This window comes from Chanos chanos, chromosome 14 (assembly GCF_902362185.1).
Source record: "Chanos chanos chromosome 14, fChaCha1.1, whole genome shotgun sequence".
Taxonomy (NCBI): Eukaryota; Metazoa; Chordata; class Actinopteri; order Gonorynchiformes; family Chanidae; genus Chanos; species Chanos chanos.
Genome location: NC_044508.1, coordinates 21,140,165 through 21,154,297, shown reverse-complemented (window position 1 = coordinate 21,154,297; position 14,133 = coordinate 21,140,165). Strand labels below are relative to the sequence as shown.

Sequence of the window (14,133 nt, the reverse complement as noted above, 5' to 3'; positions counted from 1 at the left end):
TGTGGCTGAGAGTTCTCTGGACAGTGACTTGGTGTCGTGTATGAGATTGTGTGTGGCTGAGAGTTCTCTGGACAGTGACTTGGTGTCGTGTATGAGATTGTGTGTGGCTGAGAGTTCTCTGGACAGTGACTTGGTGTCGTGTATGAGCGTGTGTGGCTGAGAGTTCTCTGGACAGTGACTTGGTGTCGTGTATGAGTGCGTGTGTGGCTGAGAGTTCTCTGGACAGTGACTTGGTGTCGTGTATGAGGGCGTGTGTGGCTGAGAGTTCTCTGGACAGTGACTTGGTGTCGTGTATGAGCGTGTGTGGCTGAGAGTTCTCTGGACAGTGACTTGGTGTCGTGTATGAGCTTGTGTGGCTGAGAGTTCTCTGGACAGTGACTTGGTGTCGTGTATGAGCGTGTGTGGCTGAGAGTCCTCTGGACAGTGACTTGGTGTCGTGTATGAGAGTGTGGCTGAGAGTTCTCTGGACAGTGACTTGGTGTCGTGTATGAGCGTGTGTGGCTGAGAGTTCTCTGGACAGTGACTTGGTGTCGTGTATGAGCGTGTGTGGCTGAGAGTTCTCTGGACAGTGACTTGGTGTCGTGTATGAGCGTGTGTGGCTGAGAGTTCTCTGGACAGTGACTTGGTGTCGTGTATGAGATTGTGTGTGGCTGAGAGTTCTCTGGACAGTGACTTGGTGTCGTGTATGAGATTGTGTGTGGCTGAGAGTTCTCTGGACAGTGACTTGGTGTCGTGTATGAGCGTGTGTGGCTGAGAGTTCTCTGGACAGTGACTTGGTGTCGTGTATGAGGGCGTGTGTGGCTGAGAGTTCTCTGGACAGTGACTTGGTGTCGTGTATGAGGGCGTGTGTGGCTGAGAGTTCTCTGGACAGTGACTTGGTGTCGTGTATGAGGGCGTGTGTGGCTGAGAGTTCTCTGGACAGTGACTTGGTGTCGTGTATGAGCGTGTGTGGCTGAGAGTTCTCTGGACAGTGACTTGGTGTCGTGTATGAGCTTGTGTGGCTGAGAGTTCTCTGGACAGTGACTTGGTGTCGTGTATGAGCGTGTGTGGCTGAGAGTCCTCTGGACAGTGACTTGGTGTCGTGTATGAGAGTGTGGCTGAGAGTTCTCTGGACAGTGACTTGGTGTCGTGTATGAGCGTGTGTGGCTGAGAGTTCTCTGGACAGTGACTTGGTGTCGTGTATGAGCGTGTGTGGCTGAGAGTTCTCTGGACAGTGACTTGGTGTCGTGTATGAGCGTGTGTGGCTGAGAGTTCTCTGGACAGTGACTTGGTGTCGTGTATGAGATTGTGTGTGGCTGAGAGTTCTCTGGACAGTGACTTGGTGTCGTGTATGAGATTGTGTGTGGCTGAGAGTTCTCTGGACAGTGACTTGGTGTCGTGTATGAGCGTGTGTGGCTGAGAGTTCTCTGGACAGTGACTTGGTGTCGTGTATGAGGGCGTGTGTGGCTGAGAGTTCTCTGGACAGTGACTTGGTGTCGTGTATGAGGGCGTGTGTGGCTGAGAGTTCTCTGGACAGTGACTTGGTGTCGTGTATGAGCGTGTGTGGCTGAGAGTTCTCTGGACAGTGACTTGGTGTCGTGTATGAGCTTGTGTGGCTGAGAGTTCTCTGGACAGTGACTTGGTGTCGTGTATGAGCGTGTGTGGCTGAGAGTTCTCTGGACAGTGACTTGGTGTCGTGTATGAGAGTGTGGCTGAGAGTTCTCTGGACAGTGACTTGGTGTCGTGTATGAGCGTGTGTGGCTGAGAGTTCTCTGGACAGTGACTTGGTGTCGTGTATGAGGGCGTGTGTGGCTGAGAGTTCTCTGGACAGTGACTTGGTGTCGTGTATGAGAGTGTGTGTGGCTGAGAGTTCTCTGGACAGTGACTTGGTGTCGTGTATGAGCGCGTGTGTGGCTGAGAGTTCTCTGGACAGTGACTTGGTGTCGTGTATGAGGGCGTGTGTGGCTGAGAGTTCTCTGGACAGTGACTTGGTGTCGTGTATGAGAGTGTGTGGCTGAGAGTTCTCTGGACAGTGACTTGGTGTCGTGTATGAGAGTGTGTGGCTGAGAGTTCTCTGGACAGTGACTTGGTGTCGTGTATGAGAGTGTGTGGCTGAGAGTTCTCTGGACAGTGACTTGGTGTCGTGTATGAGAGTGTGTGGCTGAGAGTTCTCTGGACAGTGACTTGGTGTCGTGTATGAGAGTGTGTGGCTGAGAGTTCTCTGGACAGTGACTTGGTGTCGTGTATGAGGGCGTGTGTGGCTGAGAGTTCTCTGGACAGTGACTTGGTGTCGTGTATGAGAGTGTGTGTGGCTGAGAGTTCTCTGGACAGTGACTTGGTGTCGTGTATGAGAGTGTGTGTGGCTGAGAGTTCTCTGGACAGTGACTTGGTGTCGTGTATGAGCGCGTGTGTGGCTGAGAGTTCTCTGGACAGTGACTTGGTGTCGTGTATGAGGGCGTGTGTGGCTGAGAGTTCTCTGGACAGTGACTTGGTGTCGTGTATGAGAGTGTGTGTGGCTGAGAGTTCTCTGGACAGTGACTTGGTGTCGTGTATGAGCGCGTGTGTGGCTGAGAGTTCTCTGGACAGTGACTTGGTGTCGTGTATGAGGGCGTGTGTGGCTGAGAGTTCTCTGGACAGTGACTTGGTGTCGTGTATGAGAGTGTGTGTGGCTGAGAGTTCTCTGGACAGTGACTTGGTGTCGTGTATGAGCGTGTGTGGCTGAGAGTTCTCTGGACAGTGACTTTCTCTGGACAGGCTGTCGCGGTGTCTCACCCCTGGGCTGTGGGGGACAGCAGCGCCGGAGCTGGAAGCGCAGGTTCTCCGTGCGGAGGTTCTGCCCCTGCAGGTGGTCCAGTAGCTCTCTCAGACTTGAGCGAAAGGTTTCTGTCCCAAACAGCCTGTAGCCCTGAGAACTGACCTCTATCTGAAAGTTCTTATACTGGGCCACTGGCCTGGACTCACGCACATCCACCTGAGAGCCAGATACACAGAGAGATAACAAGGGACAAAAAAGATTATCAATGATGAAACTGAAAAACTAAAATAATATTGCTCCTTCCAACACAAATGTGTTATTTGAGTGTACTATGTGCATGTGTGTATGAAAGAGAGAAAGTATACAGTGTGTGTATGAGAGTGTGTGTGCGTGTGCTGTGTGTGTGTGTGTGTGTGCTACATGTTTACCTCCATGCAGACAACAGTCATGATAATGTAATCATAGTCAGTGCAGCTCCAGCGCAGGACATAAGTGCCCTCCTCATTCCCTTCTTGCCGTAGCTTGTGTACTGCATACTCCGTACTGCACACACACACACACACACACCCAAACACACACGCACACACACACCCGAACACACACGCACACACACACACACACCCAAACACAGAAATAAAGAGAGAAAAGGCAAACCATGTCATTGCGTAACTACTTCCAAACATAGCCTCACAGCTGAGGGGCACAACCACTGCATGTGTCTGTGTAAAGGCCTGCATGTTGGCGTGAGGGGGACTCAGAACTGATCAATACCAAATGGGTCCATGACAGCCGTTTTCCAGGTTCTGGACCACTGAGGAAGGAGCCACATCTGTACACAGATAGTGGTGAGCATCCACTGTCAGCCGAAAATATCCATCCACCAGTGCCGCAAACGACAGAGCCTCACCACGAAACAACTGCAGCTCCTACAGCATGAGAGAGAGCAACACACAGACATTAAGTAACACAAAAGAAAAGTAAAATGCATTTGTTTTTCTGAGGACTTCTCACGGCTGTCTCTTTTGACCGAAACGTAGGGAATGACAGGCAGACTCACCATCTTTGCATTGTCTTGTCTGTAAATGGTGACAGTTGACTCCTTGATGACAATATGAGTGAGCTCGTGAAAGTCTGCAAACAGCATCCATTCATCACTGCCATCTTTCTTCTTACTCTTTTGTTTACTCTCCACCTTGTTTTTCTTTGCCTTACTCTTCTCTTTGAGGACGGGGGCATTCTGTGCAGAGGAAGGCAGAGAGTATAGTTTACAAACATATTCAGCATCATAGCCACTCTTTACACACGGGCCACATCAGTGACTGGGCCAAAAACACACCTAACACAAATCATTAGAACATCTGCCGTCACACTCACATGACCGCAGGGGTGCCACTCCACGACACTCACCATCTGGGGCTTTTTCCTCCAGGATATCCCAGTGGTTCCAGTCACCTTCACCTCGTATCCCAGTTCTTCACCCCGGTTCGTGGCTGGTGGTGGAGATGAGCTATTTGTCTCTCCAGACAGTGACAGGCTGACAGACTGGAAGGTTTCCGTGCCCAGGCCTTGGGTCAGAGTCTCCAGTGTGGACAGATACTTCACCTTCAGGTCATACAGGGTAATGTTGCTGTCCTGCATGGTCTTGCTGTTGAACTCGTTCAGGAAACTCTTAAAAACGTTGCTGATGCGCATGCGGGTCATGAAGTTGCGCTGTTTGATGGAGCGGTTGAGCGTCTCTGGTATGAAGCGTTTATAGCTACAGAGAGAGGGATGGAGGGATTGAGGACTAGGAGAGACAAGGGAAAGACACAGGCAGAGTGATGACAGAGGAGAGACAAGGGAAAGACACAGGCAGAGTGATGACAGAGGAGAGACAAGGGAAAGACACAGGCAGAGTGATGACAGAGGAGAGACAAGGGAAAGACACAGGCAGAGTGATGACAGAGGAGAGACAAGGGAAAGACACAGGCAGAGTGACGACAGAGGAGAGACAAGGGAAAGACACAGGCAGAGTGATGACAGAGGAGAGACAAGGGAAAGACACAGGCAGAGTGATGACAGAGGAGAGACAAGGGAAGGCAAGATGAGTCAGTAAGAAGTGAAGCTGTAGACATAAGAGCAGACCGAGAGGAAAGTGGCCTTAGAGCTGTGACAGTATGCCATTGTTGAGTTAAAGGAGACCTAAGGGATGGTGTCTTAGGCTGAAGTTGGCAGCCTGTAAAGAGCTCCACTAGGGGAAACTCAGAGCCTGAAAAAAAATTACACTAATCTCTCTGTGAACTTTTCTGCACACTGTTTCACTCTCAAAGTCATCAGGAAGAGTGAAGTAGAGGGAGTCACCTGGTCTCTCCGGCAGCTCCTGTTTGGTTGGAGTCTCTACCCTTGGCATAGTGAGTGATGGCTAGAACAGCCATTCCCAGACACTCATTCTCTATCTCATGAAGCTCCGCCTCATTCTGGTGAATGCGCACTGGAGCCAGTCCTCTCAGGAAGTCGTACTGACCCTAAACACACACACACACACACACACACACACACCCACGCACGCATGCCCGCACAAGCAAACATGCACACACACACACAAACACACACACACACACACACAGAGTTCACATGTGAGAAGCATCTGTTGCATATTAAATAATCCAAACACATTCAAATATAGATCAGATAAGCCAGAGCATGGCTTTCTCTCCTATAATAAAGATGACCTCTACAACTATTCACACAATGCTGAAACACAACACAACATTGTTTCTGATCGCCGCTGAGCCTGGCAGCCGGCGCGCGCGCGCACACACACACACACACACACGCGCGCGCACACACACACCTCATTCCGAGGCAGCTGTTTGTCTGTCGCACTCACCTGAGCGAAGAGGTAATCCAGAGAAGCAGCGTCCAGCAGCGGTGTGCCCTCAGGTCCTTTCTGTGGGCTCACAACCCCCCTCTGCTTGTTCAGAGAGTGTCTCCACACCGGGGACTCATTCTCACTGGTACCATGCCAGTTCTTAAAGTAGAACCTGTGAGGACAGAGCCGCGCACGCGCGTGTGTGTGTGTGTGTGAGAGAGAGAGAGAGAGAGAGAGAGAGAGAGAGAGAGAGAGAGAGAGAGAATAAGAGAGACAGATAAGACTCACAGCAGAGAGACTACTTGAGCACAGCCAAACAGGCCTGCAGGATCTGACACGAGTTACTGTGACAAAGCCTGACTTACTGAACATACACATACTGATAACATCCACAACCTCCAATTCAGTGTGTATATTCAAAACGATGGCCATATGGAAATAAAATAACAACAGTCCCATGTGTAAATAACAACTGTGGCTCACCGTTGCCATGGGAGCAGAGAACCATTGAAAACAGGAAGTAAGCAGAGTTAAAAAAGCTCTTCTACACCACAGTGTACCACAGAGGAAGAGAGGAAGAGCAAAGTTTGACCATAAACTCTGAGCACTGCAGGTACACAGGACTGTCTGTCTCTCTTCTCCTCCAGCTCAACAGGTACACAGGGCTGTCTGTCTCTCTTCTCCTCCAGCTCAACAGGTACACAGGGCTGTCTGTCTCTCTTCTCTTCCAGCTCAACAGGTACACAGGGCTGCCTGTCTCTCCTCTCCTCCAGCTCAACAGGTACACAGGGCTGTCTGTCTCTCTTCTCTTCCAGCTCAAAAGGTATACAGGGCTGTCTGTCTCTCTTCTCCTCAGACTGTCTCATATAGAGACACATCCCCTCTCTGTCATCAGGCAGACTGTCTCATACAGAAACACACCCCCTCTCTGTCATCAGGCAGACTGTCTCATACAGAGACACACCCCCTCTCTGTCATCAGGCAGACTGTCTCATACAGAGACACACCCCCTCTCTGTCATCAGGCAGACTGTCTCATACAGAGACACAACCCCTCTCTGTCATCAGGCAGACTGTCTCATACAGAAACACACCCCCTCTCTGTCATCAGGCAGACTGTCTCATACAGAGACACACCCCCTCTCTGTCATCAGGCAGACTGTCTCATATAGAGACACACCCCCTCTCTGTCATCAGGCAGACTGTCTCATACAGAAACACACCCCCTCTCTGTCATCAGGCAGACTGTCTCATACAGAGACACACCCCCTCTCTGTCATCAGGCAGACTGTCTCATACAGAGACACACCCCCTCTCTGTCATCAGGCAGACTGTCTCATACAGAGACACACCCCCTCTCTGTCATCAGGCAGACTGTCTCATACAGAGACACACCCCCTCTCTGTCATCAGGCAGACTGTCTCATACAGAGACACACCCCCTCTCTGTCATCAGGCAGACTGTCACATTGCTTTGGAGGACTTTGTAGTGACAGACACTGGTACATGTTGCTGAACTCTTCTCTGACTAAGTGTTTCTTCTTTTTATTTCCTGTTACAGGTTTCAGTTGAAATGAATTCAAACACATCAGCAACTCTCCCTTGGTCCAAAAAAAAAAACTATTAGTAAAACCTGGCAGAGTGCCACAAAAAAGTGCCACGTGGCCAATGCTTTGCTTAACAGGGAGAAAATCATTACTGCAATCTTTCAAATGTTTACACATATGTAGAAAGATAGAGCTTTCAAGTCTTATTGTTCTGCACAAAGTTTAACAAAGAAGACATTTACTGGACAAAGTCAGTATCTGGGCAAACTGCCCTTTGACATTTCATGAAAATTAACGGGTAATTAGACAGGATGGTGGACCTGACACCCCCAGTGAGCAAGCCCAGGGCGACAGTGGCAAAGAAAAACTCCCACAGACTGAAGCAGGAAGGAACCTTGGAAGGAACCAGGACTCAACAGGGTGAGCCCAGCCCCTTCTGCCTGGCCCAGAGTGCTTGGACTAACTGCATAAAAGCAACAGAAAACAAAAACAATCTATGACCGTTAGTGTTCTTAATTACTCAAAATATTCGAAACTTGTTCATTTAAAAAAAAAAAAATCATTTAATTGGGATGGGTGGATCTATGAAAATAAATGTCTTAAGTACTGCTACCCACTAAAAGAGAGTACTACTTTTGTATACTTTTGTGCAGAAACACATGTTTGAAGACAGTGGAAGACTGGGTCCAGTGTGGTGGGGTGAACAGTGACAGGCACAGGGCCTGCCCACAGCTATGTGTCTCACCTCATACGATAATGCAGTCTGAGGCTGGTGCCCTCTGTCACTTCAAACACGTGATTGGGTGCATACCACAGGTCCTGACTCTCCTCATACAGGGCAAACAGGTTGTGGCACAGTGGTGAAACATCTGGATTAATTAAGAATTATTAAATTAATTAATTAAAAAAAATGTACTCCAGCATTTTCACATAGATTATGTTCTGTTTAGCTCCACTTCTCTCTGGAGTTCAAACTGTTCTCATCTGCTTTCTTTCTAACAGTTGTCATAAGGTCTTTGTCAAATAAGACTGAAGGCAGGAGGATTCCACTGTACCTCTCATTTCTAAAACAGTTACAGTTCTCTCCTCTCAGTGAAATTTGCCTCTGAACTCACAGTGTTTATGCATGCACATCCTTATCCACTGACTGAACTCACAGTGTTTATGCATGCACATCCTTATCCACTGACTGAACTCACAGTGTTTATGCATGCACATCCTTATCCACTGACTGCAATACACAGTGTTTAAGCATGCAAATCCTTATCCACTGACTGCAATACACAGTGTTTAAGCATGCACATCCTTATCCACTGACTGAACTCACAGTGTTTAAGCATGCAAATCCTTATCCACTGACTGAACTCACAGTGTTTATGCATGCACATCTTTACCCACTGACTGAACTCACAGTGTTTAAGCATGCACATCCTTATCCACTGACTGAACTCACAGTGTTTATGCATGCACATCCTTATCCACTGACTGAACTCACAGTGTTTATGCATGCACATCCTTATCCACTGACTGAACTCACAGTGTTTAAGCATGCACATCTTTACCCACTGACTGAACTCACAGTGTTTATGCATGCACATCCTTATCCACTGACTGCAATACACAGTGTTTAAGCATGCAAATCCTTATCCACTGACTGCAATACACAGTGTTTAAGCATGCACATCCTTATCCACTGACTGAACTCACAGTGTTTATGCATGCACATCCTTATCCACTGACTGAACTCACAGTGTTTAAGCATGCAAATCCTTATCCACTGACTGAACTCACAGTGTTTATGCATGCACATCCTTATCCACTGACTGAACTCACAGTGTTTAAGCATGCACATCCTTATCCACTGACTGAACTCACAGTGTTTAAGCATGCACATCCTTATCCACTGACTGAACTCACAGTGTTTAAGCATGCACATCCTTATCCACTGACTGCAATACACAGTGTTTAAGCATGCAAATCCTTATCCACTGACTGAACTCACAGTGTTTAAGCATGCACATCCTTATCCACTGACTGCAATACACAGTGTTTAAGCATGCACATCCTTATCCACTGACTGCAATACACAGTGTTTAAGCATGCACATCCTTATCCACTGACTGAACTCATAGTGTTTATGCATGCACATCCTTATCCACTGACTGAACTCACAGTGTTTAAGCATGCACATCCTTATCCACTGACTGAACTCAGTGTTTATGCATGCACATCCTTATCCACTGACTGCACTCACAGTGTTTAAGCATGCACATCCTTATCCACTGACTGAACTCACAGTGTTTAAGCATGCACATCCTTATCCACTGACTGAACTCACAGTGTTTAAGCATGCACATCCTTATCCACTGACTGAACTCACAGTGTTTAAGCATGCACATCCTTATCCACTGACTGAACTCACAGTGTTTATGCATGCACATCCTTATCCACTGACTGAACTCACAGTGTTTAAGCATGCACATCCTTATCCACTGACTGCACTCACAGTGTTTAAGCATGCACATCCTTATCCACTGACTGAACTCACAGTGTTTAAGCATGCACATCCTTATCCACTGACTGAACTCACAGTGTTTAAGCATGCACATCCTTATCCACTGACTGAACTCACAGTGTTTAAGCATGCACATCCTTATCCACTGACTGAACTCACAGTGTTTATGCATGCACATCCTTATCCACTGACTGAACTCACAGTGTTTAAGCATGCACATCCTTATCCACTGACTGCACTCACAGTGTTTAAGCATGCAAATCCTTATCCACTGACTGAACTCACAGTGTTTAAGCATGCACATCCTTATCCACTGACTGAACTCACAGTGTTTAAGCATGCACATCCTTACCCACTGACTGAACTCACAGTGTTTATGCATGCACATCTTTACCCACTGACTGAACTCACAGTGTTTAAGCATGCACATCCTTATCCACTGACTGAACTCAGTGTTTATGCATGCACATCCTTATCCACTGACTGAACTCACAGTGTTTAAGCATGCACATCCTTACCCACTGACTGCAATACACAGTGTTCCCTAAAGTAGCAACACTTTACACAAGTGTTGTGTAACAGTGTGCACATTTAGGTGTGGGAAATGAGATGTGTGTGTGTCAGAGTGAGTGTGTGTGCACTCACGGCATCTCTTGGCAGCTTCCACACAGATGTCCTCGGCTGTGTGGCAGTCCTTGAGGTACTCCAGCTGGTGTGCGTCCGGCAGGTAGAAGTGGACCTCCAGGCCGATAGCGTGCGGTGGGTTAGCCAGCTCACTTTTCTTCGGCCTCTTCATCTTCCCACACAGCTGCCTGCCCAGCTCCATGAGCCCCAGCTTTGGCATTCGGACACTGAAACACAGACACAGTTTGTGTGAAATGTATGTGCGTGTGTCTGTGTGTAAAGGAGGGAGAGGGAGAGAGAAACAGTATGTTCTGTGAGTACTGGCTAGTGACTCATTATTGGTATTGATACCTTTGGAGTGGTCCTGCGGCTCTCTGACTCGACTACATATGTTCATTAATATTAATGAGCATGCATGTTTCACACCCACAGAGAGTGTCTTACTCAAATAATCCAGGGTGGATAGGAGGCAGCACATTTGTAAAGAGGAGAGATGACTCTGTATGGATTCAGAAGGTTTTAATCCCCTCCTAATTCATCAGCAGTCTAATGAGTGTGTCAGTGTGTGTTCTGTTCACTGTGTGTATCAGCAGGATCTTCATTCAGAGAACTCTGTGCATCACCCACTACTGATCAGTGATGGACACAGGGAGGCAAACACACACACACACACACACACACATACAGAAACACAGGCACACAAGCACAGACAGACACAAGTACATTAATGTCAACATACACAGATATCCATACCCAAACACACATTAAACTGATCTAAAGCATGCTGTCTTTAGACAACAACCTAGAATCTGTTGTGGTTATAACCATCTGAGCAATTTGAAACTCACTGAAAATTCTCAAAGGAACACTGTGTTCATTGTGTTCTAATGTCAGTGTTCTTACTGTAACCACACAAACACACACTCTCTCTCTCTAACATCAGAGTTTTTATTGTTCAAACACACACACACTGTAAAGTTAATGTCGTTACTGTACAAACACACACGCTCTAACGTCTCTTCTTTTGGAATAATGGTTTCTTATATAAATTGAAATCCCCTTGTGGCCGACGTTATAATTTGGTGAAATATGAAAGACTATAAAGCAGTTCACTTAATCCTCTAGGACTCCCTTCATTTTGTGATAAATTATCAGATGAGTCATAGTATACCCTACTTTACTACGTAGCCTGTTCTGTGATCTGACAGAAAAGATGTGATGTGCCCTTTTTGGACCACGTTAATAGTAACTACAGGGTCTATGTGTTTTAGGCTCTGTTACTAGGCTGAATTACTCGAGCTAGCCGGCGGCTGCCTCCAGGTGTTCGAAGCAGACTGTTTATACAGCACACGCCATTCCTCTCTCCCTCAGTGTGATAATGAGCAATCCTACAATGTACCTCTAAATAAACCTACGTGACTGGTTCGAAGAATTAAAGAACGGCTTTGGCTTATGCGATTTACTTCAGCGCTCTGCTAGCGACTCTAACCATAACTGAGGCAGGAAAAGCACTTTCACTTTTTAGTTTATTCAGTTTCTGCACTGTCAATTTATGTTGCGAACAATATCCAATCCACATACCACGGATGACTGCATTTCATCGTTACAACCATACGAGCCTGACAGAAAAATATTCTCGTCATGATATCAGCTGGAGACAGCCGTGAAGGAACTTAGTAACGTCACCGTTGTTTTATTCTCGCGTTTCCTGTCATCACTCGAATGGATCAGAAGGCATCGCGCGGTTCATCACTGCCATTAACATACTGCTGCGCGAGGCAAAAGTAAACAAAAGTAAGTGTTGTGCACGCGGTGAGCTGGGTTATACCACCTGATATCCGAATTTATGTATCTGCAATGTGTACAATCTACAACAATTGAACGTGAGTTAGGACGTCAAAAATGAAATGGCATTATTGTTACAATACAGAATATGGTCTTTAGCAACTGAAGATCTTTCGCTGACAAACAAGACATCCTATGATAAATTATCTCAGCGAGTTAAAAGTGCTTGGTATAGTGTCCATCAGCAACAAAGATCGATTGATTAATATAAATAAGCCTTTCTACATATTTAAGAATAATTACAGAACAAAATGACTCATACAAAATGGCTTCTCTACTCTCCCTGAGCACTCACAGATACAACTTTGCCGTCTTCTGAAAATGTCATGCATGGTCTTAGGGTTCAGAGTGAGGTCAAATGTTTAATGCAGACGAGGTTGCTTAAGCATTTAAATTTCAGATATACGCTTATTTACACACCTATATTTAAACAGGTTATCACTATTCAACTTATATTAAATGCAAATTTAACATTTCTGTGTGTAGTTTTAATAAATCGAGATAACTGTTTTTGAAGAGAACAATATATTACACAAATGTATGAATGTGAGCATCTCCTACTTTCAGGCCACAACCAGTTCACTGAAATGTGTTCCGTTTATCATTGTTTTAAGAAACTAGTGGACAAAACAGCCACAGCCATTAGTAAAACGTAATTACTAAATGGCTCCAATCTAGTCATCTCTCTGAAGATGAAAATCTCTGAACTCTCGACAGTGCTCAACTTTGGTCCCGTAACACAAATAGGCCAACGCTGCAATCATTATATAAAGTGCATTAAGACAGAGTGAAGCTGTATGAAAATTACTTGTAATATAATGATATTCTAGACTGCCCGTTATGAAATCAGCAGGTAATGGAACTCAGTAATCAGGGGTCTGAACGTGTAAAGTACATGACAATAACAGTGAATGTACCCTCATTACTTCGGCACATAACTCATTCGCAGCTTGGGGCAGATTACTGATTTACGGAACCCAGAACAGAGCTCTGATAGCACAGCCAACAAATGTTTCTGTTTGCATAAACAGACACACAAACACACACGCACGCGCGCGCGCATGCACAGACATACACGCTTACAATTCAACAAATATGTTTCAGAATTATTAAATCAGTGATGGCAATGTAGGTGAAATTTAGTAATAAATCGCTTATTTATCACTTATCATTTTAATTACACTGTTCTCGTGACAAGCATTGGGCTTCGTTTCTGCTGTATAGGAGAGGATATTCACCCTTTTATGCTACTGCCTCAACATGAAATACTTCGTAGTATAACATTTCCATATTTTAATATTAACGTGTCACCGCCTGTGCAATAAATTTATAGACTTATCAGGAATTGTTTAAATGAGTTCAGACTTTTCACATGCACGAATTCCACGACAACACGACGCCTAAAAGTCAATTTACCAATGACAAAGTGACATCCCCTCGCTGCCATACTCATCACAGGAGTTTCCTCCAAGGTTTACGTGCACTGAACTTACGAACGTGGAAATGACTTAAGGTATTCAAAAAAGAAAAAAGCTTTTACCTGGATAACTAAACAACAAATAATGATAATAATAAAATAATAATAATAATAATAATAACAGCACTGAAAACACTGCTAGTACTTGCCCCGCTGCTGTTACGATTGTTGTTGTTACTAGCTTTTCGCCATTGTTGTCGTTACTAGCTTTTCGTCACTGTTGTCTATATAACCTGAATCTTTTGATGATTAATATGTTAGCTGCAATCCAAGAAACTTTTCGACAGTTATTTAGCAAAGCACAGACGACAGTTACAAGTCGCTCACTTAATTAACTGACATCGAACTGAAGCACTCATCAAACTGAATCAAACTCAATCCACGTCGAAGATACAATACGCTACAAAAACATGACAGGCCTGTATTTTGAAATGTTTGCTGAAAAACCAGGGTGTACTTGTCTTGACTCTATTTGGTGATTTGCTAACTTAGTTCAATAAATTGATGAAATGGAATGGAGTTTACACTTTTAACACGTATTT

General features: G+C 45.7%; 1 protein-coding gene across 3 annotated transcripts in view; it reads right to left on the bottom strand.

Moving 5' to 3' along the window:
* jak1 (Janus kinase 1) overlaps positions 1-14,133 on the bottom strand; it is a 35,542-nt gene that overhangs the window by 17,603 nt on the left and 3,806 nt on the right. For all 3 annotated transcript variants that reach the window (XR_004025940.1, XM_030792046.1, XM_030792045.1), the window contains exons 2-10: positions 10,291-10,496; positions 7,876-7,999; positions 5,604-5,757; positions 5,075-5,238; positions 4,142-4,490; positions 3,792-3,971; positions 3,506-3,660; positions 3,163-3,277; positions 2,752-2,950 (exon numbers count right to left, since the gene is read on the bottom strand). Coding sequence is in view for 2 of the 3 variants with exons in the window: in XM_030792046.1 (XP_030647906.1) it covers positions 2,752-2,950; positions 3,163-3,277; positions 3,506-3,660; positions 3,792-3,971; positions 4,142-4,490; positions 5,075-5,238; positions 5,604-5,757; positions 7,876-7,999; positions 10,291-10,489 (1,639 nt within the window). In the remaining variant the exon portion in view is untranslated. The remainder of the gene's footprint in view (positions 1-2,751; positions 2,951-3,162; positions 3,278-3,505; positions 3,661-3,791; positions 3,972-4,141; positions 4,491-5,074; positions 5,239-5,603; positions 5,758-7,875; positions 8,000-10,290; positions 10,497-14,133) is intronic.